Genomic DNA, 26,516 nt, shown 5'->3' with positions numbered 1-26,516 from the left:
CAGAACTAAAAATCTGGAAGTAGAGTGTTTACTTAAGAATACTTTGTGAGAAATGTTGGTGTAATTACATTCCAAATTCAGAATAAAGATTATATCAACATTGTTACTGGTCCTGCAAGATTTTCTACCTTTTTGATTACTTTGAAATATTTGGTTTAATGTAAGCAATTTTCAGAATAGGATAATCAAACTTCATATTACGATAAATTGTTTGAAAAAGTTATTTGTGCAAAGTTAATTATTTAATATTTTTACAGACATATATACATATTTGTATGCATACACTTGAAATAGAAACACTTGAGGAACATTTCATGCAATAACTTGCAATATGCATTTGTTAATAATCCATTACTCCACCTGAAGCTATGAAAACTCATAAATATGTGTCCTAAAGAAACTTTGTAAATAAATACCCAAAAATGAAGCAACAAAACATAATTCAATAAGACAGTACTGCGATAATAATAGCAGCATTCTTTGACAGAGTAAGTTTTCTGGAGAAGCTGTTATACTGAAGATATAATATGAAATAATGCAGTTAGTAGATAAAAAGTTAATAATTTTACAAATCTTGTAAGCAAACATATATAATATGACCCAAACAGTCTCCCCACTCCAGAACATTTGAGATCAGACGAGCAATCCAAGATATACGTCAGGACTCTTTCAATATTCAGACTGCAGAAGGTTTAAAAGTCATCCTGGGAGCCTTTAGAAAAAAAATTCAGATTAAGAGTCACTGACTTCAAACAGACCCATGGTCCCAATCTGAACAGTAACCCAGGAAATATTAAACATCAAGAACTAGTCTCACTCCTCAGTAACTTCAGAACTGATTCCCTTCCTTCCCCAATTACTCATGTTGACACCTCCTGACAAACCCTCTACTCAACTATCCAAGTGTGACCCACACTGACACATCTTGGCCTCCACCAACCTAACAACCCTTCCTAACCATGCTATCCTTCATAACCTGGCAAGGCTAGCTGCAAGCTGACTACCAATGACAATTCAACATGACTGTGATCCAACTAGACATGATTACCTTTCTGACCTAACCTGGTCAACCCTAAACCCAACAGGCCCTACTAACCCACTCTAACTACTCTCAGAACCACCTAAGTACCTCACATGTCAACCCACCCCCCTATACACCTTCAGTCATCATTCACAGATCCCGGTGGCATAGAAAGTTGGGAGGAGGGGGTGATGGGGGATATTTTCTGCAGGCCCTTATCACAGATCTCTGACAGGGCTTTTGTACTCATCGATATTTAAGATATAACCAGGGAAATGCACAGTTTTATGACTGATCAGTTTCAGACACAGCAGTTCAAATGCTGTATGAAGATTTGGCCCCATGTTTATTACAGATGGATATATTGTGAACTAAAATATTTAGTCTATGAGTATGTGGTTGTGTTAAGAAAGCATTAGTCAAAAGATCAGTTGGAGAGAATGGAATCAAAATTCACTTCCTAAAGCTAAAAAGAAAATCCCAAATGTGAGCATGTTAATCCAGAGCTTCTGATGCAATCTGTTCTTTAAACTCCTACTCAGATTAATAATAGAACTGGAGACTTTTCTTAGTTTTCTGCTAAAGCACCCAAGTTGACCAATACAAGTGTAACCGTTGTTGCTCCAATTTTATTTTCTGTCATTGACAAAGTTCATTATCGCTGAAAAAACACATTTTGTCAAGGCGTTTTGTCTTGAACTCATCAGGACATTTCACAAGAATACCAATTAAAGAAGCAAATAAAGCAAAAAGTTTCATCAAATTGTCTCTTCTTTCTAGCAATATTAAAGTTCTGAATACCAAACAATTATTTGACAATTCACTGTTTGTGGAATTATAGAGAGAACCACAAATTTTTTATAGTAAAATTTAGCATTTATATCAAAATGATTTGATAGTCTTCACAAATATTGCAGTATAAACACACAGTTTTGACAACAGCATCAATGGAATATTTTGCATTATTCGGTGAAAGTGATGTGCCCCTCTTGGGCAACAAGTGCAATTGTTAAGTGAAAATATTCTCACATCAGTTAAGGTTTAAATATTGTTTACTTAGGGCATTTTCTGCTCCATTTCAGAAGTACACAGTATTAGACAACATTTTTTGTCATTTTTTTTTCTTCAATTATTTTTGATTTGTATTGAAACCTGATGTGATGGGATATATTTCACTGGAGTGGGGAAGTTTGAGGCATGAGTCAACAGTTAAGACGTTTCCTAGATTAAAACATTTTCACACTATGACTTGCTGCAATCTGATAATGGAGCAGTGAGGCCCTCAGACATCTTAGTGAGACCAACACTAGTGATCCAATGAGATTTTAGGAACAAGGAAGAAACAGCATTGAAAAGAGAGAAGGCTTGTAAGTAAGAGTTAAATGTTCTAAAGAAATAGAACAGAGAATAAATTATGAGATTAAGATGATTACTAGAACAAGAAATGGAAAGAAAATAAAGTTTAAAAAAACTTTCAACAATTGGTTGCACGCATTAATGAGCCTGAACACTTCAAATTGATTCATTTCTGATATTGATGTACCATTACATTAACATCTGTTAGTGTTATAAAAGTCACATCATAAAGAGCAGATTTGTCTTCCTGCTAATTAACACCACTATCTATGCACAAATAGCATCTTGCCCTTAGGTGGCATTTCATTCAAAACTTGCTAGGTTTGTATCATTTAAAAACAAACAGAATATCAAAGAGTAAGATGCTATTTCTGAAAAGTTGCATTAATTGATCAGCAAATTCTGGAGATTTGGAACTCGCTGAGCAATCTTGAATTTGCTGGTTGAATAGCGTGTAAATAATGGTCTGTGGTGGTAACACAGCAACATTTTCTAGCAAGCTACCAGCAGATTTCCTGGACTGTTGGTACCTTTGAGTTGGAGAACATGCTAATTCACAATAACACATGTTAGCAACAAACTGTGATGGGAACTATATTAAAGGAAACAAGAGGACACCACAAGTACAAACTATAAGCAATCTTGAACCTAGAACAAGATTCTATCAATCTAAAATAGGATATACTAATTAAATTGATGGATAAATGGACACCTCTTCATAACTCAGTTTGTTTTACAAGGATGTTACTAATGTAGGTAATGAAGGTTCTCCTGATTGTTTGTTGAGGTTAGAGTAGACAATGAAAATGCAAGAAGTACATGGTAAATATTTACAAAATTGTGGCAAACATTCCCTTAATTGCTATTTTTTTAGAAACCAAGGCTGTTGAGCGAAATTATCCAGCTACAGTGTGCTGTAAACAGAGTAGTTTGACAGCTGGTTTTGCTTACTGATTTTAAACAGAAACTGTAAGGACATCTAGATAATTTACTAAAGGCACAGATAGATCTATAAAGTTGATAGGATTGATGTGAGTAGCAAGTAATTGCAGATTAGGTTATATTGATTGTGATTTAGATTGGGTGCTAAGTGCAATACTAGTTATGCTTGCAACAACAAGGTTTCACTAAGGGTGCTCAAGTTCAAATATCCCTAATGTGGATGTGGGATTGTAAAATTTCTACCAGTTGTCTACTATGTAGTAGCATTAAAATAAATTTCACAAACAAGTGGAATCTGAAAAAACTATGACACAGGAAAGGAGACATTACATTCAAATGAACAATCATTAGAAGTTCTGCAGCAAAGCTGTCAACACCACACTGGTTGGTACACAACTTAAAGACAAATCCTGCAGATGCTGCAAATCTGAGACAAGTGCTGGAGAACCCCAGCATGTCTGGTAGCATCTGTGGAGAGAGAATCAGACTTAACATTTCAAGTTCAGCATAATTCTTCTTTGAAACTGTCATACTGGACTCAAAACGGTAACTGTATGACAGTTTTGAAGAAGGTGTATTCAAAATGCTAAGTCTGTTTCTCTCTCCACCGATGCTGCCAGACATGCTGTGTTTCTCCAGCACTTTCTGGTTTTGTTTCTGTCTTCGATGTTGTGGAACTGGACAGCAGTTTGTAATGATGCATCCGGATGGCAAATATTGTGTTTCTTTCACAGTATTAAGACATGCTTCCACTCCTACATAGACAAATATTAAATGCATCATGTTAATAAATAGGAATTAACAGTGAGAAGTACAAGAAGAGACAGAAGTAGATCAGAAATACGCTATTTTATTGAAAAAAGGTTTCCCAAATGATTTACAAAAAATGAATATTTGCAAGATCTTGTGCCCATAAAAGTTTCCATGCAACACAATTACAATATGGTTTTTAATACAGCAAAGGTACAATTTCAGAAATTTCATGAGAAATACCTCCAAAAATATTTCCAAGTGATCATTTACTTTGATCAGCAACAAAACATTCAGGAAGGATTTTCAATAAAAATGTGCAATGCAAGAAAAAAATCTTGAAATAGAGGGTTATCACAACAGACAGCATAGGTCTCTTACCGAGGTAATACTGCCTTGGAAATGGTCTCCCTTCAGTTTTCCTGAATGGTTGATGTGGTGGACCTCTTCTTCAAAAGGAGCGAATCTCTTGTCAGTTTTTTGATAAGATACTGTTTGTCACGGCTTTGCTGCAAAGAATAGTCACAACTGTAAGTAGATATTCTGTGAGTTATCCATTTGAAAATAATTTGGAGAACTGAGTATTCAAACAACAAACGCTGCCTTGATATATGCAGCTAATTATTCTATATTCAATAAATGTAAAATCAAAACATTCCATTGTCTTGCTACTAAGTTGTTAGCATCTCATTATAAGTAATCATTATGTGGTCAGCTGGGTGTTAGTTATAAATGATGTTGATCATTATGGTTGAGTTTCCATGCAACATGCAACAGGTTTTTACGTGGTTGAGTTTCCACTCAAACCAATGTAAAGTCTCCAACACAACCTGTACACCCTAACCTTACTCTCATCGTTCTTTTATTCCTGACAACCTATAGAAAGTTTTAAGATTTTCCTCGATCCAACAACTTCTCATGTCCCTTCCTGGCTCATCTTAGCTCTCTGCTTAGGTCTTTTCTGGGTAACCTGTAACTCTCAAGTGCCCTAACTGAGCCTTCACATCTCATCCTAACACAAATCACCTCCTTCCTCCTGACAAGAAATTCAATTTCCTTATAAACTACTGCTCCCTCGCTCCACCACTTCTTCCCTGCCTGACCGGTACATACTTATCAAGACAGGCTGTAGTTGTTCCTTGAATAAGCTCCACATTTCACTTGAGTCCATCTCCTGCAGTTTCGTTCCCCATCCTATGCATCCTAAATCTTGTCTAATTGCATTGTAATTGCCTTTCCCCTAGCTATAACTCTTGCCCTGCAGTATATATCTATCCCTTTCCATCGTTAAGTAAACATAACCGAATTGTGGTCACTACCACCAAAGTGCTCACCTACCTCCAAATACAACACCTTGCCTGGTTCATTACCCAGTACCAAACCCAATGTGGCCTAGCCCTTGTTGGCCTGTCTACATACTGTGCCAGGAAACCCTCCTGCACACATTGGACAAAAATTGATCCATCTAAAGTACTCGAACTATAGCATTTCCAGTCAATATTTGGGAAGTTAAAGTCCCCTATAACAACTACCCTGTTACTCTCACTCCTATCCAGAATCATCTTTGCAATCCTTTTCTGCACATCTCTGAAACTATTTGGAGGTCTAAAGAAAAGTCCCAACAGGGTGACCCCTCCTTTCCTGTTTCTAACCTCAGCTCATACTACCTCAGTAGACAAGCTTTCAAATGTCCATTCTGACACCGTAATACTACCCTTGGCTAACAATGCCACATCCTCCCCCTCTTTTACCACCTTCCCTGTTCTTATTGAAACATCTAAATGCCAGAACCTGCATCAACCATTCCTGTCCCTGCTCTATCCAAGTCTTCAAAATGGCCAAAAACATCAAAGTCCCTGGTACCAACCCATGCTGCAGGTTTACCCACCTTCTTCTGGATGCTCCTGGTGTTGAAATAGACAGACTTGAAACCACCTTCCTGCTTGCTGGTGCACTCTTGCGACATTGAAACCTTATTACTGACCTCACTACTCTCAACCTCCTGGACACTGGAGCTACAAATTATGCTCCCATCCCTGTGCTGAATTAGTTTAAACCCTATCAAACAGCATTAGCAAACTTCCTCCCAGGATATTGGTGCCCTTCTTGTTTAGGTGAAAACCATCCTGTTTGTAGAGTACCCACCTACACCAGAACCAGCCCCAGTTACCCAGATATCTGAAACCCTCCCTCCAGTACCATTCCTGTAGCTACATGTTCAACTCCTCTCTCTCTCTCCATTCCTTGCCTCGCTAGCACGTAGCACGGGCAACAAACCAGAGATAACAACTCTGTATGTTCTAGCTCTAAGCTTCCATCCTAGCTCCCTGAATTTCTTCTTTAAATCCCCATCCCTTTTCCTACTTATGTCATTGTTACCTATTTGGACCATGACTTGGGGCTGCTCCCCCTCCCCCTTAAGGATCCTGAAAACACGATCCAAGACATCACGAACCCTGGTAACTGGGAGGCAACACACATGAATCATTCTCGTTCCCACAGAACCTCCTATCTGTCCCCCTAACTATGCAATCCCCAGTGACTACATTCTCATCAACCTTCATTAAAGAACTCTAACAAATTTGTGAGGCATGATCTCCCCTGCATAAAGTCATGCTGACTACTCCTAATCCAAGCTGAAAAAGTGTTGCTGGAAAAGCGCAGCAGGTCAGGCAGCATCCAAGGAGCAGGAGAGTTGACGTTTTGGGCATGTGCCCTGGATGCTGTCTGACCTGCTGCGCTTTTCCAGCAACATATTTTCAGCTTTGATCTCCAGCATCTGCAGTCCTCACTTTCTCCTACTCCTAACTTAACCCGGTCTTTCCAAATATCTTATCTCTCAGAATCCTCTCAAGTAATTTATCTATCACAGATGTTAGGCTGACTGGTCTATAATTCTCAGACTTTTATTTGCAGCCCTTCTTGAATAATGACACAATATTTATTATCCTTCAGTCTTCCAGGCCCACATCCGTGGCTAATGATGATGCAAAAGTATCAGCCAAGACCCCCGCAATTTCTTCTCTAGCCTCTTGCAGGGTTCTTGGATATATCTGGTCAGGACCAGGAGATTAATCCACCACGGTGGTACAGTGGTTAGCACTGCTGCCTCACAGGTGCCAGAAACCCGGGTTCATTTCCTGCCTCAGGCAACTGTGTGGAGTTTGCACATTTTCCCTGTGTCTGCGTGGGTTTCCTCTGGTTTCCTCCCACAGTCCAAAAATATGAATTGGCCATGTTAAATTGCCCATAATGTTAGGTGAAGGGGTAAACGTAGGGGAATGGGTCTGGGTGGGTTGCTCTTCAGAGGGTCGGTATGGTCTTGTTGGGCCGAAGGGCCTGTTTCCATACTGTAAGTAATCTAATCGAATCTAATCATCATACATTCTAATACGTCCAACATCTCCTCTACTGTGATATGGACTGTCCCCATGGTATCACAACTAACTTCCCAAAATCTTCATGTCTTTCTCCATGGTATACACAGAAGTGAAATATTGAAGACCTCACCTGCAGTTCCACACATACACGCCCACTTTGATCCTTGAGGAGTCTTAGTCTCTCCTACTTATTCTTTTTCTTTTAAATAATTAAAGAATCTCTTTTGACTTAGCCAAATAGTTATTGGCTTAAGTGGGAATTTGTAGGTGGTGATATTTCCACGTATTTTCTATTCTTATCTGTCAGGATGGTAGTGGTTGCGGATTTGGTAGATTCTGTCAAAGGAGGTTTGGTGAATTTCTGCAGTAGATGATCGATACTACCACTACTGAGTGTCGGTGGTGGAGAAAGCGAATGTTTGTGGATGTGGTGCCAATCAAGCAGGCTGCTTTGTCCCGGATGGTGTTTTCAGTGTTGTTGGAGCTGCACCCAAGTGGGAATATTTGATCATACTTCTGATCTCTGCCTTGTAGATGGTGGACAGATTTTGGGGTGGCAGATGAGTTGTTCACCACAGAAGCTCTTGCCACTGATCTGCTCTTGTAACCACAGTATTTATATGACTAGTTCAGTTCTTGGTCAATGGTAAACCCCATGATGTTGACAATGGTAGATTCAGCCACTAACTGTCCAGGAGTGATGGTTAGATTCTCTCTGGTTGGAGATGGTCATTGCCTGGCACTTGTGTGGAACAGTATGCCCGGTAATAGGCATGACAGATTTTGGGGATGTGAAGGCACTAACAACAAAGCCACATTTAAGGAGAAATTTCTGGAGTTCCATCTGGTATCCAGCTAGATCCCTTAGGAAGGGTCATAGAGTCATAGAGATGTACAGCATGGAAAGAGGCACTTTGGTCCACCCCGTCCATGTATCCCAACCCAATCTAGTCCCACCTGCCAGCACCCGGCCCATATCCCTCTAAACCCTTCCGATTCATATACCCATCCAAATGCCTCTTAAATGTTGCAATTGTACCAGCCTTCACCACTTTCTCTGGCAGCTCATTCCATACATGTACCACCCTCTGCGTGAAAAGGTTGCTCCTTAGGTCTCTTTTATATCTTTCCCCTCTCACCCTAAACCTATGTCCTCTAGTTCTGGACTCTCCAACCCCAGGGAAAAGACTTTACCTAATTATCCTATCCATGCCCCTCATAATTTTGTAAACCTCTATAAGGTCACCCTCAACCTCCGACGCTTCAGGGAAAACAGCCCCAGCCTGTTCAGCCTTTCCCTGTAGCTCAAATCCTCCAACACTGGCAACATCCTTGTAAATCTTTTATGAACCCTTTCAAGTTTCACAACGTCTTTCCGATAGGAAGGAGACCAGAATTGCACGCACTGTTCCAACAGTGGCCTAACCAATGTTTTGTACAGCTACAATATGACCTTCCTACTCCAGTACTCAATACCCTGACCAATAAGGGAAAGCATACCAAATGTCTTCTTCACTATCCTATCCACCTACGACTCCACTTTCAAGGAGCTATGAACCTGCACTCCAAGGTCTCTTTGTTTAGCAACACTCCCCAGGACCTTACCATTAAGTGTCTAAGTCCTGCTAAGATTTGCTTTTCCAAAATGCAGCACCTCACATTTATCTGAATTAAACTCCATCTGCCACTTCTCAGCCCAAAGATCCATCTGGTCCAGATCTTGTTGTAATCGGAGGTCACCGGACCCAAAACGTTAACTCTGATTCCTCTTCACAGATGCTGCTGAGCTTTTTCCAGCAATTTCCATTACCTAGTCAGGTTGACAGGTGTGGGAATTTACCAAAAGGAGGTCAAAAAGGACCCCTGAGAATAGTCTCCGGAATCTTTAGGAGGAGAACTCTGAAGGACATGGCTGAGGAGAAGCCCTAGGGTCCTTGCAAGGCCTAATGGAGAATACTCCTGTTCCTCTTGACCTACACTGAGCTCTAAAAGAAGCCAATTTTGTAAATTTACCTTGTCTCCACCATAGATCAGCCTTTGGCTTGCAGACTGTCTGGTATTCCCAAGGTAAAGCAGACAGTGTACTGCAAAACACCACACTATGATGTCTGAATGTGAAGCAAGTCCCTGGCTGTCTCATCAGTAGCTGATGTTTCATCAATAGTTTGAGGCATCATCCATGGAAATGACAAAGGCTGGGAACGGGGCAGGCAGGAAACGTTCTTAAATTTTACCACTCATGTACTATTCTCACTGGGAAGGGTGGTTTAAATTCTTATCGTGTTCTTTGCATCGTCACATAGTAAATCCCTAGGCAAATTCACAATACCACATCTGTGAAAAGGAACTGTATTTTAAAAAACGACTTTAAAGAAACTCCTAAACTTTACAATGCATCATATACATACTATCAAAAGCTATGGACCATCTGCTAAACTGGTAATTAATCAGATGAATATTGTTGAAAATTGAGATAATTATTATGGAATCCAACTCACTTACCATAGCCAGTTGTTCCCTTAACTGATCAACAACTCGTTTATGTGCTCCAGCCAACGCAACCAGATAGAAAAGGATAAGGCTGAAAGAATGAAAATTGAATGATGTATTCACTTCAGTATAGAAAAGGAGTACAGATTGTGCCCGAACCCCTGTCCCTAGCCCACAGTGATACAGCATTTTCAGACCATATCACTTCATTGCTTGCCATTCGAGTTTTGCTTATTTGTTGTGGTTTTAAGTAGGCCATTAAAATGCTCAGCAATGCATTATATTACATATAATGATGATATAATGCTTTTTAAATGCAAGTTATGACTGAAAGGAAATCTATATGTATACTTTCAAAAGATATGTGGCTTACTTGCCTTTCCTTATTTTAATGGAGTGAGAAGAGTAGAACAGTTCTGAAGACGGGTCACTGGACCCAAAACATCCTCTTGCTTTCCCTGCCCTGATGCTGCAAGACCTGCTCGGTTTAGAGTCATAGAGTCACAGAGATGTACAGCACGGAAACAGACCCTTCGGTCCAACCCGTCCATGCCAACTAGATATCTCAACACAATCTAGTCCCACCTGCCAGCACTCGGCCCATATCCCTCCAAACCCTTCTGATTCATACATCCATCCAAATGCCTCTTAAATGTTGCAATTGTACCAGCCTCCACCACATCCTTGGCGAACGCCTTACTGAAGACCATATAGATCACATCTACTGCTCTGCCCTCATCAATCTTCTTTGTTACTTCTTCAAAAAACTCAATCAAGTTTGTGAGACATGGTTTCCCACGCACAAAGCCATGTTGACTATCCTGAATCAGTCCTTGCCTTTCCAAATACATGTACATCCTGTCCCTCAGGATTCCCTCCAACAACTTGCCCATCACCGAGGTCAGGCTCACTGGTCTATAGTTCCCTGGCTTGTCTTTACCGCCCTTCTTAAACAGTGGCACCACATTAGCCAACCTGCAGTCTTCTGGCACTTCACCTGTGATTATCGATGATACAAATATCTCAGCAAGTGGCCCAGCAATCACTTCTCTAGCTTCCCACAGAGTTCTCAGGTACACCTGATCAGGTCCTGGGGATTTATCCACCTTTAACCATTTCAAAACATCCAGCACTTCTTCCTCTGTAATCTGGACATTTTGCAAGATGTCACCAACTAATTCCCTACAGTCTGTATCTTCCATATCCTTTACTACAGTAAATACTGATGCAAAATATTCATTTAGTATCTCCCCCATTTTCTGTGGCTCCACACAAAGCAATTGCTTTTTTTGTTGTTGATAATGGAGTAAGGATTAAGTTAGGTATACTTGCACCTCTGGAAGTTAAAATTTCAAGTTATTATAGTTGGCACAAAGCTCATAACTAATAATTTATTCTTTATAATTGGTGATACTATTCCTTAAGGATACATTCGCAAACAATATGATCCTCCTGTTTTGTTAACTTGAAAGGGAATATAGGAGCAGGCTACTTACGATGCTCATAATATTATGCAAAGGATACTGATCAATTAAGCTGTCAGAAACTCTCTTCTGATTTGTGTACATTCTTTACAGATTTTGTGCGCGCTGTTCAAAACTACACTTTTGTTTTCAATTATTTTTCTCTTTTGCCTGGGATAAAGTTTACATCATTTGTTTTGAACACTGTTTTTTAAAATTCCTTCCAGAGTGGGTGGGAGATACAGCTGGAGAATTCAGAACAATGGTCAGCATATTGCGCAAAGAAGAGGTTTTAATCTCTGCCATTATGTAGCCAGCAAGTTCTAGACCACTACCAGCCATTGTGTAAAAGGTTCTTATCTCAAATCCCCCTCAAACGTCTTGTCTGTGATTTAAATCTCTGCCTGCAGCTTACCATCATGTTAATGTGAACAGCCTTCCCCTGTCTACCTGAACATGTTAAAATGTTTGGTGATCTCTAACTACATGGCCCAGCAACCTCCTTTCCTTGACCGTCAGCAACCCAGCCTTTCCAACTTAAACCTTGTAAACTAAAAAAAGCCTCAAGCCTAGAACTAATCTGGTAAATCTCCTCTAACCTGTCTCTAGGATACTTACACTCATTCTAAAGTGTAGTGACAAGAATTGAACACTATCCTCTAGTTGTAGCCTAAGCATAGCTTTAAAAATGTTCAGCATAATCTCCTTATGAAGCCCAAGATCCCATATGCTCTGCTAGCTACTTTCTCAGGGAAAAGTTAGCATTGCAGATGTTAGAGATTAGAGTCAAGAGGAAGAGCACAGCAAGTCAGGCAGCATCTGAGCAGCAAGAAAATCTACATTTCAGGCACAACCCTTCATTAGGAATAAGCATTTTCCTGATCCTCGGATGCTGCCTGACCTGCTGTGCATTTCCAACACCACACACTTGACTCTAGCTACTTTCTCAATATGACCTGCAACCTTCAAAGATCTAAGTGCATGAAGCCCTTAGTCCTTCTGTCCCTACTCTCTTTAGAACTGTCATGAAGTCTATAATTGCCTCTTCCTATCTCTTCTGCCAAGCTGCATTATCTCAAACTTCTCTGTATTAAATTCCATCTGTCACTTTCCTGGCCATTCTGCTATCCTACCCATGTCCTCTTTTAACTGGTTGGTATCCTCACTATCAGCAACACCACAACATTTCATATAGTCATAGAGATGTACAGCATGGAAACAGACCCTTCTGTCCAACCCGTCCATGCCAACCAGATATCCTAACCCAATCTAGTCCCACCTGCCAGCACCCAGCCCATATCCCTCCAAACTCTTCCTATTCATATACTCATCTAAATGCATCTTAAATGTTGCAATTGTACCAGCCTCCACCACTTCCTCTGGCAGCTCATTCCATACACACGCCACCCTCTGTGTGAAAAGCACACCGATGTCCAGCAATACATGAATTCAAGCAGCAAAGGCAGTGTCAGTTTCTTTCTCTCCTGTACCAACCTCACCATGTGCTTTCTTTGTCTGTTCTTCTCCCTTTTAAAACTGCTTTTGTTTTGACTTATCTTTTTCCAAAGTTCAAAAACAATGCAACAGCATATAAAATGGTAATTGCTGCTCCTGGAATTCAAGGAAATCACCTCCAGCAGCTAAAATACCTCAAAAAAGGAGCAGCTGTTGCAGCCAGAAATTTTTCATGTTCTCCATCTTGGATTACCCAGAATCCTTTACCATCAGAAAAAGTTTAAAATTTTATGTTGTATTCCAATATTCAAGTCATTTATGAAGTCATAGTCAGAGTCACACAGCATGGAAACAGACCCATCAGTCCAACTTGTCCATGTTGACCAAGTTTCTCAAACTAACCCAGTTCTATTTGGCTGTGCTTGGCCCTATACCTCTAAATATTTCCAACAAGGATGATGCCAGGGTGGGAGGGTTTGAGCTATAGGGCGAGGCTGAATAGGCTGGGGCAGTTTTCCCTGGAGCGTCGGAGGCTGAGGGGTGACCTTATAGAGGTTGATAAAATCATGAGGGGCATGGATATGGTAAATAGACAAAGTCTTTTCCCTAGGGTGTGGGAGTTCAGAACTAGAGGGCATAGATTTAGGGTGAGAAGGGAAAGATTTAAAAGGGGCCTAAGGGGCAATGTTTTCATGCAAAGGTTGGTATGTGCTTGGAATGAGCTACCAGAGGAAGTGGTGGAGGCTGGGACAATCACAAAATTTAAAAGGCATCTGGATTAGTATATGAGTAGGAAGGGTTTAGCGGGATATGGGCCAAGTGCTGGCAAATGGGACTAGATTATTGAGGATATTTGGGAAGCATGGATGAGGTGGACTGAAGGGTCTGTTTCCATGCTGTACATCTCTATGACTCAATGACTCTATTCATGTATCTGTCCAAATGTCTTTTAAATGTTGCAAATGTACTTGCTTCTATCACTTTCTCTGGCAGTTTGTTCTACATACAAACCACCCTCTGTGTGAAAAAGCTGCCCCTCAGGTACCTTTTAAATTTTCCTCCTCTTATCTTAAAAATGTGCTCTCTAGTTTTGAACTCACCTACCCTGGAGAAATGTCCTTCACTATTCAGCTTGTGCATGCTCCTCATGACTTTTAAAACATCGATAAGGTTACCACTCAACCTCTGACGCTACAGTGAAAAACGTCCCAGACTCTCCTTATAACTCAAATTCTCCAGTCCCGACAGCACCTTTGTAAATTTCTTCTGAACCCTCTCTAATTTCATAATATCCTTTGTATTTATTGGAAAACAGTATTTACTGCACTGACTCTTACAGAACCTCAGAATCAACCAGCCTCCAGTCCAGAAAACAACCATTTCCTCAGCTCTGAATTTCCTGTCCTTCAGCAAGCTTCTTATCCAAACTGATACTGACTGTCCTATTCCATTAGCTGCTTATTTGATTGACTGAGCAGTACTTATGAGGAATGGCCTTGGATCTTTTCTCAAACAAAGGAATTACATTTGCTATTTCCGATCCTCTAGCCCATCCCCCTTATCGAGAGAAGATTGGAACGTGATGGTAAGCCGTTCTGTTATCTTCACACCCATTCCTTTGGTCATCTGGAATATAAACCATTTGGACCAAGCTATTTACCTTCCCTAATCAAAGCCAGCCTTGCCAATACATACTGCTCATCACTTTTCACCCCATTCATTACCTCTAGCTCCCTCCTTAGCTCAATATGCTTTCTTCAGGCTCTGTGAAAACATCTTTGGAAATAATTGTTTTTACACGAATTGAGCTAAATAAATAGGATTATGGGTAAACGTGTACATGTATAAGGTGATATAAAATGATTTATTAATTATGTAATGTTTAATAGTATAATTTCAAGACATGAATATAGCAGGAATGATCAGAACGATCACAGCAAACATGAAAATGGTGGTAAATAGGGAGAAAGGAAAGCTTTGGACTACAGGATGATACAGGTGAGCTGGTCAGAAGACTAACACACCAAGAAAATATACATTTAATGGTAGAATCCTAGGCAGCACAAAGGTACAGAGAGACTTTGGTGTGCATGGCCATTGATTATTGAAGGCAGCAGGATAGGTAGATTAAGGTGGCATGAGATACTTGCCTTTATTAGGTGAGACATGGAATACAAGAGCATGGAAGTTATAATCAAGCTGTACAAAAGTACTGTGTGCAGCTCTGGTCACTGTACTATAGGAAGGATATGATTGCACTGGAAAGGGTGCAGAGGAGATTCATCAGGGTGTTCCCCTATGGAGAGAGACTGGATTGGTTAATGTTTTGTTTAAAGAGCTGAGAAGACAGAGACAATCTGATTGAGGGGTGTAAAATTATGAGGAACATACATAGGGTGGATCTGGAAAAATTTCCCCTTCGTGGAGGTGTCAATGCCAGTGGACATCAATTTCAGGTTTGGAGAGGAAGCTTAGGGGATTTGAAGAAAGTTTCTCTTCCACAAAAACTCACCACCTGAAAGGCACAACACTTCCAACATTTGAGAAGGATTTAGAGAAATACTTGAAACACGACAGTATATCACGCTACAAGCGTAGTGCTGTAAGTCAGAATTAAAACAAAATCGGTCTTTGATGATTGATCTTGGCACAGTGGGCTGAATAGCCTTTGCTGTAAAACTCTGACTCTAGAATTTTATTTAATTAGTGTATTAGAACACCAAAAAACTATGAACAATTCAGCATGTTGTTTAACAGAGGTAAATTTAATGGTTTCTTTTGAAAGATTATGAACTATTTGTTGGTCATTAATTTTACCATAAAACACTTCTTACCATACAAATAAAAAGAATGGCACTGCAAAAGCCTCAGATGCCAAACCATACAGAAGCTTGTTAAAGACCTTGGGGAAACGGTCGATGGTTGCTGGTATGACATGCCACGATATATTGTATTTAACAAATGGCCCACAGGATTTAGATGATTTGATCCTGATTGGAAGCAAAAAAAAATTATTTTGTCTCTAATATAATAACAACCAACCTACTTCACAAGTCCATTTTCTGTCATTTTTCTCAGCAGGATTCCTTTTAAAAATGTGGAAATTTTCAACATCAACATTTGTGCAGCTTTGATAAATGATTGAATTTTTGGTTTGAAGCCAAGTGTCTTTTATATTTTAGAGACTCAGCAGTTGTCAATACTAAAAGTCAACTGATAAGCTCAGAGGACTTAGATACTTAACAATTATGTATGATTGCATGTAAATAAATATACACGCATTAATTATATAGCAGGTTGCGTGAGCTGCATTAAACTACAATATAGCAGGATACTTAGAAAATCAATGATTTGGAGATGTTGGTGTTGGACTGGGGTGTACAAAGTTAAAAATCACACAACACCAGGTTATAGTCCAACAGGTTTAATTGGAAGCACACTAGCTTTCGGAGCGATGCTCCTTCATCAGGTGATTGTGGAGGGCTCGATCGTAACACAGAATTTATAGCAAAAATTTGCAGTGTGATGTAACTAAAATTTTACATTGAAAAATTGATTGTCTGTTAAGCCTTTCATCTGTTAGAATACAGTGATAGTTTCACTTCTTTCATGTGTAAGTTACAAAACCTTTTTTTTAAAGTTGCATTCTTGAATTAGCTGTTAACAATGGTGATAGCTAGACAATATGGTGAAGGTGTTAGCCCCCTGTGTTCTCTGTCTATGACCTGATAGATGCTAATCTAAAAAGTGAGATAACAGAGTTTTACATAAATTCATGCAGTTTTTGAGCTGAGTTCTACATGAATGTGTGCAGTTTTTGAGCAAAGTACAATGTAACTCTGCAAGTACAAATTCACCCCACACAATATATGTGTGCATGTGGGTCTTTGACTCTGTGTGTGTGTGTGTGTGTGTGTGTGTGTGTGTGCGCGCGCGCGGGTCTGTCTGTCTGGGGTCGGGGTTGTGAGTGTGAGAAAGAGTGTGTGTGTGTGTATGTGTGTAGTGAGTGCAGAGTGTCTTAAGTCTGTGAGGGGATGCATGTGTGAGTGTGTGTGTCTATAAGGGTGTGTGCGTGCGTCTGTGTGTACCTGTGTCCTTGTGTATGTGAGAGTGTGTGTAGGAATGTCTGTGTGTGTGTATAGTGCAATGGTGATCACCTGTAATGTGACATGAACCCAAGGTCCCGGTTGAGGCCCTCCCTATGGGGACCGAACTTAGCTATCCGCCTCTGCTCAGCCATAGTGAGTCACATGAGTACCTGCCACGTACAAGGTGGGAAGTGTCAGATTGTGGACATAGATACCACCATTAAGCGTGGGGACACTTCCCGCCTTGTACATGGCAAGTACTCACGTGACTCAGCCAACGTTGTCTATCTTATACGTTGCAGGCAAGGATGCCCTGAGGCATGGTACATTGGGGAAACCGAGCAAAGGCTATGACAACGGATGAATGGGCACCGCACAACAATCACCAGACAGGAAGGTTCCCTCCCAGTTGGGGAACACTTCAGTGGTCCAGGATATTCAGCCTCAGACCTTCGGGTGACCATCCTCCAAGGTGGATTTCGGGACAGGCAGCAGAGGAAAGTGGCCGAGCAGAGGCTGATAGCTAAGTTCGGTACCCATAGGGAGGGCCTCAATTGGACCTTGGGTTCATGTCACATTACAGGTGATCACCATTGCACTGTACACACACACACACAGATATTCCTACACACACACACACACACACACACACACACACACACACACACACACACGCGCGCGCACACAGACACCCACACACACCCTTATAAGGCACACACACACTCCCACACTCACACATGCATCCCCTCACAGACTTAAGACACTCTGCACTCACTACACACACACACACATTCTCACACTCACAACCCCCCCCCACCCAGACAGACACACACACACACACACACACACACACACACACACACACACACACACACATGCACACATATATTTTGTGGGGTGAATTTGTACTTGCAGAGTTACTTGTACTTTGCTCAAAAACTGCACACATTCATGTAGAACTCAGCTCAAAAACTGCATGAATTTATGTAAAACTCTGTTATCTCACTTTTTAGATTAGAATCTATCAGGTCATAGACAGAGAACACAGGGGGCTAACACCTTCACCATATTGTCTAGCTATCACCATTGTTAACAGCTAATTCAAGAATGCAACTTTTAAAAAAAGGTTTTGTGATTTACTCATGAAAGAAGTGAAACTATCACTGTATTCTAACAGATGAAAGGCTTAACAGACAATCAATTTTTCAATGTATAATTTTAGTTACATCACACTGCAAATTTTTGCTATAAATTCTGTGTTACGATCGAGCCTTCCACAATCACCTGATGAAGGAGCGTCGCTCCGAAAGCTAGTGTGCTTCCAATTAAACCTGTTGGACTATAACCTGGTGTTGTGTGATTTTTAACTTAGAAAATCAATATGATTAAGCAGAGGCTACATAGTTTTGTGAAATGTAAATTGTATTAATTAATTTGTGAGAGTGCTTTGACAAAGTAACAATGAATTGGATATAGATGAACTTGTAGATGTGATGTACTGGGATCTCCAAAAAGGCATTAGAGAAGGTGCCACATCAAAAGTAAGAGCTCAGAGTGTAGGGATCACATGTTAGCATAGGCAAAGGATTAGTTAGCTAACTGGAAACAGAAATAAATTGGACTTTTATTGGGTGAACAAGCTGTCAGAGGATAAATGTGAGATTATCCACATATGATTGTATTGGACTGGGGTGTACAGTAAGGCCCTGTGAAGACTACCTGATGAAGGAGCAGCGCTCTGAAAATTAGCGCTTCCAATAAACCTGTTGGACTATAACCTGGTGTTGTGCGATTTTTAACATTATCCACCTCAGTAGCAAAATCAGACAAGCAGGTTATGAATGGGGATAGATTTGGAAAGGGGAGGTGCAATGAGACCTGGGTATCCTCACATGCTGAAAGTAAGTATGCAGCTGCAATAGATGATAAGGAAATCTAATAGTATGGTGGCCTTAATAGCAATATGATTCAAATACAGGAGCAGGGATGTTTTGCTGCAACTGCACAGGGCCTTACTGAGACCACATCAGGAACATTATGTGCATTTTTGGTCTCTTTATCTGTGGAATGATGTTCTGGTTATGGAGGGAAGACAATAAAGATTTAACAGACTGATTACTGGTACGACTGACGTATGAATAGAAAATGGATTGGTTCACTGGAGTTTAGAAGATTCAGTCGATCTCACAGAGACCTATAATAATTTAACAGGATGGGACAGAGTAGATGCAGGAGGAATGTTTTCAATGACTGGGGAGTCTAGAACCGGGAGTCACAGTCTAAGGATAAAGGATAGGCCTTTTAGGACAGAAATTAGGACAATTTTTTTCACCCAGAGAGTGGTGAGCCTGTGGAATTCTCTGCAACAGAAAACAATTTAGGTCAAAACATTAAAGACTTTCAAGACATAAAGAAAACTCTTAGGATAAAGAGATCAAAGGGTATGGGGAGAAAGCGAGAATAGGGTACTGAGTTGGATGATCAGCCATGATCATACTGAATATCAGAGCAGACCTGAAGTGTGAAATCACCAACTCCTACTCCTAAAACGGAAAGTGGGACTCTTGCCCATCAGTGGATGTGTGTCCCATCCCTGGAGTTACTAGTCAATCTGCAGTTCCAGCAGCACAATCTTTGAAGGTGGCAGGTGATACTAAGAAAGTTAACAAAGCATTTGGTATCTTGGGCTTCATAAATAGAGGCACTGCAGACAAAAGCAGGAAAGTTATGCCGAACCTTTCACAGATCTGGCAAGATCCAACCAGAGTACTGGATCCAGTTCTGGTGGTTCACACTGTCAAAAAGATACAAAGGTCTTTCAGAAGGATTAGAATAGATTTACCATAATAGTTCCACGGACTGGGGGGAATATGAAGTTCAGTTTAGTTACAATGTTAGGTTGGAAATGATGGGCTTGTTCATAGAAGAAACTGGACAGATGTTTGAAGGAAATAAACCTGCAAGACTGCAGGAATGAGTAAGGGTGTAGGTCAGGTTGAATTGTTCTGGAAGGAGCCGGTTTGGACTCAGTAAACTAAATGACCTCTCTCTCTTTCATAAATGATTCCATCACCTCAGTAAGTAACTCATTCATGATGGTGAAACATCAATTTGTGCAATACAACAAGAAAAAAAGTCCATAATAGTCAATACTCACACTCCAACACTAAAAGCAATAGGCACACAGGCTAGAGGAAGTCCAATTAACAGCACGGCCAGAAAGAAGAAGTTAGAGCTTGATGCTCGAAAAGGTCTGGTGGAAGGACGGCAGTTGTTCATCAGAGATATCTGGAAGGTTCAGAAGACATTGTTGCATTTCCACAGGCTCTATTTTCCTTCCTCTCCTGCCAATATGACCTTCGATCACACTTCCAAATGGCTATTACTTGTTAGACCATAAGACATAGGAGTGGAAGTAAGGCCATTCGGCCCATCGAGTCCACTCCGCCATTCAATCATGGCTGATGGGCATTTCAACTCCATTACCAACATTCTCCCCGTAGCCCTTAATTCCTTGTGACATCTTCTTGTAGATTATAGATGGGTAAGATATTTCAACAATGGGGCATCAGAGCCAAACCAGATTTCTTCTTTTCCAATATCTGTACATTGCTAGCAAATAACCATTATTAAAAGGTTGCAAATCACACAACACCAGGTTATAGTCCAACAGGTTTATTTGGAAGCACTAGCTTTTGAAGTGCTGCTCCTCCATCGGGTTGTTATGGCTCAGCGTTAGGGTTCCACCTGAAGAAGGATCAGCATTCTGAAAGCTAGTGCTTCCAAATAACCTGGTGTTGTGTGATTTTTAACTTTGTACACCCCAGTCCAACACCTGCACTTCCAAATCATTATTGAAAGGTGCATTCTCCATGGCAACCTCGACCAATCAGAATCCATTTGCCAATCAATCAGCACGCTTCTCTCAGACAGCATAAGTACTGTGTGAATTTCTGGTCGCCCACCTATAGGTAGGATGTTGTGGAACTTGAAAGGGTTCAGAAAAGATTTACAAAGATGGTGCCAGGGTGAGAGGGCTTGAGCTATAGGGAGAGGCTGAACAGACAGGGGCTGTTTTCCCTGGAGTGCGGAGTTTCAGGGGTGACCTTATCAATGTTTATAAAATCATGAGGGGCATAGATAGGGTAAATAGACAAGATCTTTTCCCTGGATTGGAGGGAGTCCAAAACTCAAGGGCATAGGCTTAGGGTGAGAGGGGAAAGATTTAAAAGGGACCTAAGGGGCAACGTTTTCACACAAAGGGTGATGCATGTATGGAATGACCTTCCAGAGGAAGTGGTGGATTTAGTACAATTATAACATTTAAAAGGCATCTGAATGGGTACATGAATAGGAAGGGTTTAAAGGGATACGGGCCAAGTGCTGGCAAATGGGACTTGATTAATTTAGGATATCTGGTCAGCATGGATGAGTTGGACTGAAGGGTCTGTTTCCGAACTGTACATCTCTACAACTCAATTGATATTCCTCCTGAAATGGCATTCTTTCAAAACACGTGCAAAGTCAACAAAAGGCTTTGAGAAAATGTGTCTTCTTCAGCAATATTCAAGTTCAGTACTATCAAATGAATAACTGATATTTCCTACATTTGGATAGGCTTGTCATCATTGTCCTAAGCACCCTATAAGCATTTACTAAGCTGAGATTAGGTAATTCACCACAAGCAGATAACAAAATCTGTCAATTTCATTACTCAAATTACACTTTCTTCACTATGAGTAAAATACCATAGAATATTCGAAATGTTTAAAAGTACTCCATAAATGCAGTTTTATGCATTTAGTCTACTACTTAGCTACGTACTGATGTAACCCACTCGGTCACTGTGGGAACCTCAGCGGAAAACAAATTAAATATCAAGAAGTCTAAGACAGAATTCAGATTTGATTGCTCCTAACGATTGAATATTTTATGAATGATCACATCCATCAGTCAAAAATAATGAAGTAAAATTTAAAGGGTGAATGCATTCATCTGGTCGCCTTATATCAATGAAGGAAAGTCTTTTTTTTCATTGGTTTATTCAGTAAGATTACTCACCTTTTTGATATAAAATATGATGAAGTATTTGATGGTTGCTATTCCAGGGAGCAATGGTGAGTAAAATGTTCCTATCCAGCAGATAGTCTGACCATATACAATTTCTAATACGTTTTGAGGAACTGAAAACTGCTGTTGACCCCACCACTTGAATGGGGCCCACGTGCAATAGGTTACAATTAACCTGAAAGATAAAAATATAAAAGATATAATTATGCTCTTAGAAAATGTGGCATTCTTTATTAAACTGAACTTTTTGATAATCTTAAAATCATTAAATAAAAGAAATAGAAATATATTCAAAAATAGTTTGTGCTTTCACTAATGTATTAAGTTTGTTCCTTTTCAAAAATAATCAAACCATAACAAAACCCCTCTCCCCTCACTACAGCCTATTCAAGTACAGGGATACAGCAGTACAGTGAAAAGTATACAACATCATCATTCTCTGGCGTCTTCTTAAATACAAAAGTACTTAAGAACAAAATCTTAGATATAAAGTCAACAACAAATAAATAAAGTTTACAAGTTTAGCATTACAGTACTTCTTAAGTGCTTAGCAATGAGCCTGGATCTGTGTTCTTACACCCCAACGTTAAGACCATCACCAGTATGAGTCCCCTCACTGTGCTGCCACACAACCATGTTGCCATTCTTTGGCACCATCTTGCCTCTACCGACAACATCGCTGCTGTGAGGCCGCTCTGGGCCAGTACCCGCATGGAGTCTACTGCAGCTTGAAACAGACATATCTGCATATGGCATGAATGCCATTTTGAATCTAAACAGCACCAGGAGAGCTGCAATTATAGAAATAATGTTACTAGATTTTGCAGCCAAAATATGCTGAGGGTACCAAAAGTCATAAATGTACCTTGAAAGTTAGTCAACTAATTTATTTTTGAAAACAACACAGACTTATTAGAGTCACAGATATATAGCATGGAAATAGACCCTGCAGTCCAACTCATCCATGCCAACCAGATATCTTAAATAAATCCAGTCCCATTTGCCAGCATTTGGCCCATATCCTCTATTTCTGATGAAGGGCTTTTGCCCGAAATGTCGATTTGCCTGCTCCTTGGATGCTGCCTGACCTGCTGTGCTTTTCCAGCACCACTCTGATCTAGACTCTGGTTTCCAGCATCTGCAGTCCTCACTTTTGCCTTTGGCCCATGTCCCTCTAACCTCTTTCTTCCAGATGCCTTCTAAATCCTGTAATTGTACCAGCCTCCACCACTTTGTCTGGCAGCTCATTCCATACATGCACCATCCTTCCAATCCTCTACTTAATGTTCTGACCAATAAAGGACAGCATATCAAATGCCTTCTTCACTATCATATCTATCTGCGACTACAATTTCAAGGAACTATGAACCGGCACTCCAAGGTCTCTTTGTTCAGCAACATTGCCCAGGACGTTACCATTAAGTGTATAAGTCCTGCCCGATTTGCCTTTTCAAAATGCAGCACCTTGCATTTATCTAAATTAAACTCCATCTGCCACTCCTCAACCGATTGGCCCATCTGATCAAGATCCCGTTGTATTTTGAGGTAACCTTCTTCACTGTCCACTACCCCTCCAATTTTGGTGTCATCGGCAAATTTACTATCCACATCTCCTATGTTCACATCCAAATCATTTATATAAATGACAAAAAGCAGTGGATCCAGCACCGATCTTTGTGGCACACTGCTGGTCACAAACCATCAGTCTGAAAAGCAACCCTCTACGACCATTCTGTCTTCTACCTTCAAGCCAGTTCTGTATCCAAACATCTGGTTCTCCCTTTATTTGGTCTGATCTAACCTTTCTAACCTTGCTAACCAGTCTACCATGGGGAACCATGTCAAATGCCTTATTGAAGTCCATAGAGATCCCGTCCATCACTCGCCCTCATAAATCGTCTTTGTTACTTCTTCAAAAAACACAAATCAAAAGACACAATTTCCCACGCACAACACCATGGTGACTATCCCTAATTAGTCCTTACCTTTCCAAATATGTGTAAATCCTGTCCCTCAGGATTCCCTCCAACAATTTGCTTAACACCAATGTCGGGCTCACCTGTCTATAGTTCCCTGGCTTTTCCTTACCAGCTTTCTTAAATAGTGGCACCACCTCAGCCAATCTCCAGTCTTCTGACACCTCACCTGTGGCTATCAATGATACAAATATCTCAGCAAAGGGCTGTGCAATCACTTCCATAGCTTCCAACAGAGGTCTCAGGTACACCTGATCAGATCCTGGGGATTTAACCACCTTTATGCGTTTTAAGACATCCAGCACTTCCTCCTCTGTAATATGAACATTTTTCAAGCTGTCTCTATTTATTTTTCCATGTTCTCTACCTTCCAGATCCTTCTCCCCAGTAAACACTGATGCAAAAAACTTGTTTAGTATCTCCCCAAGTCCTGTGGTTCCACACATAGATGACCTTACTGATCATAAAATAATCATGAATCTTAAAGTATCAAATCCTGTACCAATTCACAATCTCTGAAGATATGAAATGGGAAAGGGTGGGAACATAAATATTACTTACTTTCTGGGGAATTCCACAAACAATGTAACTGATGAAATTATTATTAAGTCAAATATCATTAACTTGTACATTTCTTGTCCTATTCGGGTTTCCCAGCACTGAAATATATAACCATATGAGGCAAGAGATCAGTGAAATGAAATGCAAAAGCAAATGAGTCTGCAATATCAGATTGACAGTTTTGGTCTGGAGTCCTTTTAAAATCTAGAATCAATTTATTTCTTGTGTCGTTAAATCTTGCTAAGACCGAAATTTAGAACATATAGAACATAGAACATTACAGCACAGTACAGGCCCTTCGGTCCTTGATGTTGTGCCGACTAGTCATACCAATCTGAAGCCCATCTAACCTACACAATTCCATGTACGTCCATATGCTTTTCCCTAGTCTTTCATATTATTCTTGAGTAGATTTCAAACAGAGAGGCTTATTAGTTTCCATCCCTTAAAGCACAGGTTTACTATATGTATGTCATGAATACCTGATTATATTTTCTTTGCACCCTCCCAGAAAGAAACCTGAAAATAGCAATATATTATTGGATTATTCATCTCAAATTTGTTCTCAAGTTTGACTCCATTTGGATCGGGTTTAACTTATGCCCTGGCTACTATACTTCTATTACAATAATTTAAGACATTCTGTTACTTTACTTTGCAGTTATTTTCTAGGTTTTTACAGTATGCATACTTATGATGTAATTTCACTCCTTGTATATTAGCATTAATTTTTCTCTTCCCTTTTCCTAAACAACATTTTTCTATGTTTACATTTTGGAGCAACTTTTATTTAATTTCCTGTCGCTACTTTTATGCACTTTTCCCTGCAATATTTTTGAAGGATGTACCTATTCTGCCTCATTGAATTTATTTTTGAATGCTGAGTATCCCTCACTGTAATTGCATAATTAAGCAACTCTGAGTATTTGGATCACTCATGGTTTTGAAATTATGTTGACAGCATAAATTCATTTGCTACACTGACAAGTTAAAAATCCTATTACATGTTGCCATAGTTGAGCTCATGAATGAGCTAAATATTTCAAAAGGATTGCAGGACTTGCATGAAAAAATGTACATAACAAAGCAAAAGCAAATTAAATTAAAAACTGCTTCAAAATGAAACAGCAGGAAAAAAGCCGCAGAGTAAGAAAGGGAAAAGAAAACTTAGAACTGCATAGAAGCAGCCAAAAGAGACCTGAGGGTTCAGGTAAATTCTTTGTAAGTTGCATTACAGGTAGACAAAGTGATAAAGAAGGCACTCAGCATGCCTGCTCAGACTGTTGAGGTTGCAAAGGATATTGTGAGGTCATATTTAAATCACTGTGTGAAGTTCTAGTTGCCTTGCTATATGAAAGGTATTATTAAATTGGAGATAGTTCAGAAAAGATTTTCAAAGATGTTGCCAGGACTGAATGGTTTAATATGTAAGAACATAAGGAGTTGGGTATTTGGCCCTTCAAGCCCACTCTACCATTCAATTAGATCGTGGCTGATCTTTCCATGGCCTCAGATCCACTAATCCATCCTCTCACCATAACCCTTAATTACTTCATTGTTCAAAAAGCTTCTCATCTTAGCTTTAAAAACATTCAACGAGGAAGCATCAAATACTTCACTGGTCAGGGAATTCCACAGATTCTGAACCCTCTGGATGAAGGAATTCCTCCTCAGTTCATTTCTAAATCTTCTCTCCCTCATTTTGAGGCAATGTCCTCATGTTCTAGTTTCAATTACAAGGAGAGCCTGGATAGATTACTTACTTACCGTGTGGAAACAGGCCCTTCGGCCCAACAAGTCCACACCGACCCGCCGAAGCACAACCCATCCAGACCCATTCCCCTACATTTACCCCTTCACCTAACACTATGAGCAATTTAGCATGGCCAGTTTACCTAATCTGCACATTTTCGGACAGTGGGAGAAAACCAGAGCACCCAGAGGAAACCCACACAGACACGGGG

At 40.2% G+C, this 26,516-nt stretch overlaps 1 protein-coding gene across 1 annotated transcript in view; it reads right to left on the bottom strand.

The window, feature by feature from the left end:
• Nucleotides 1–220: 220 nt before the first annotated feature.
• Nucleotides 221–26,516, bottom strand: part of LOC132825310 (transmembrane channel-like protein 7) — a 104,508-nt gene continuing 78,212 nt past the window's right edge. The window contains exons 11-17 of the mRNA XM_060840417.1: nucleotides 24,553–24,650; nucleotides 22,007–22,190; nucleotides 20,103–20,233; nucleotides 15,692–15,847; nucleotides 9,952–10,030; nucleotides 4,451–4,578; nucleotides 221–4,074 (exon numbers count right to left, since the gene is read on the bottom strand). Of these exons, the coding sequence (XP_060696400.1) occupies nucleotides 4,483–4,578; nucleotides 9,952–10,030; nucleotides 15,692–15,847; nucleotides 20,103–20,233; nucleotides 22,007–22,190; nucleotides 24,553–24,650 (744 nt within the window). The 3' untranslated portion in view covers nucleotides 221–4,074; nucleotides 4,451–4,482. The remainder of the gene's footprint in view (nucleotides 4,075–4,450; nucleotides 4,579–9,951; nucleotides 10,031–15,691; nucleotides 15,848–20,102; nucleotides 20,234–22,006; nucleotides 22,191–24,552; nucleotides 24,651–26,516) is intronic.

The sequence above is a fragment of the Hemiscyllium ocellatum genome, chromosome 20 (genome assembly GCF_020745735.1).
Source record: "Hemiscyllium ocellatum isolate sHemOce1 chromosome 20, sHemOce1.pat.X.cur, whole genome shotgun sequence".
NCBI lineage: Eukaryota > Metazoa > Chordata > Chondrichthyes > Orectolobiformes > Hemiscylliidae > Hemiscyllium > Hemiscyllium ocellatum.
Note: the sequence above shows the minus strand (reverse complement) of the source record. Positions and strands in the feature narration are given on the sequence as shown.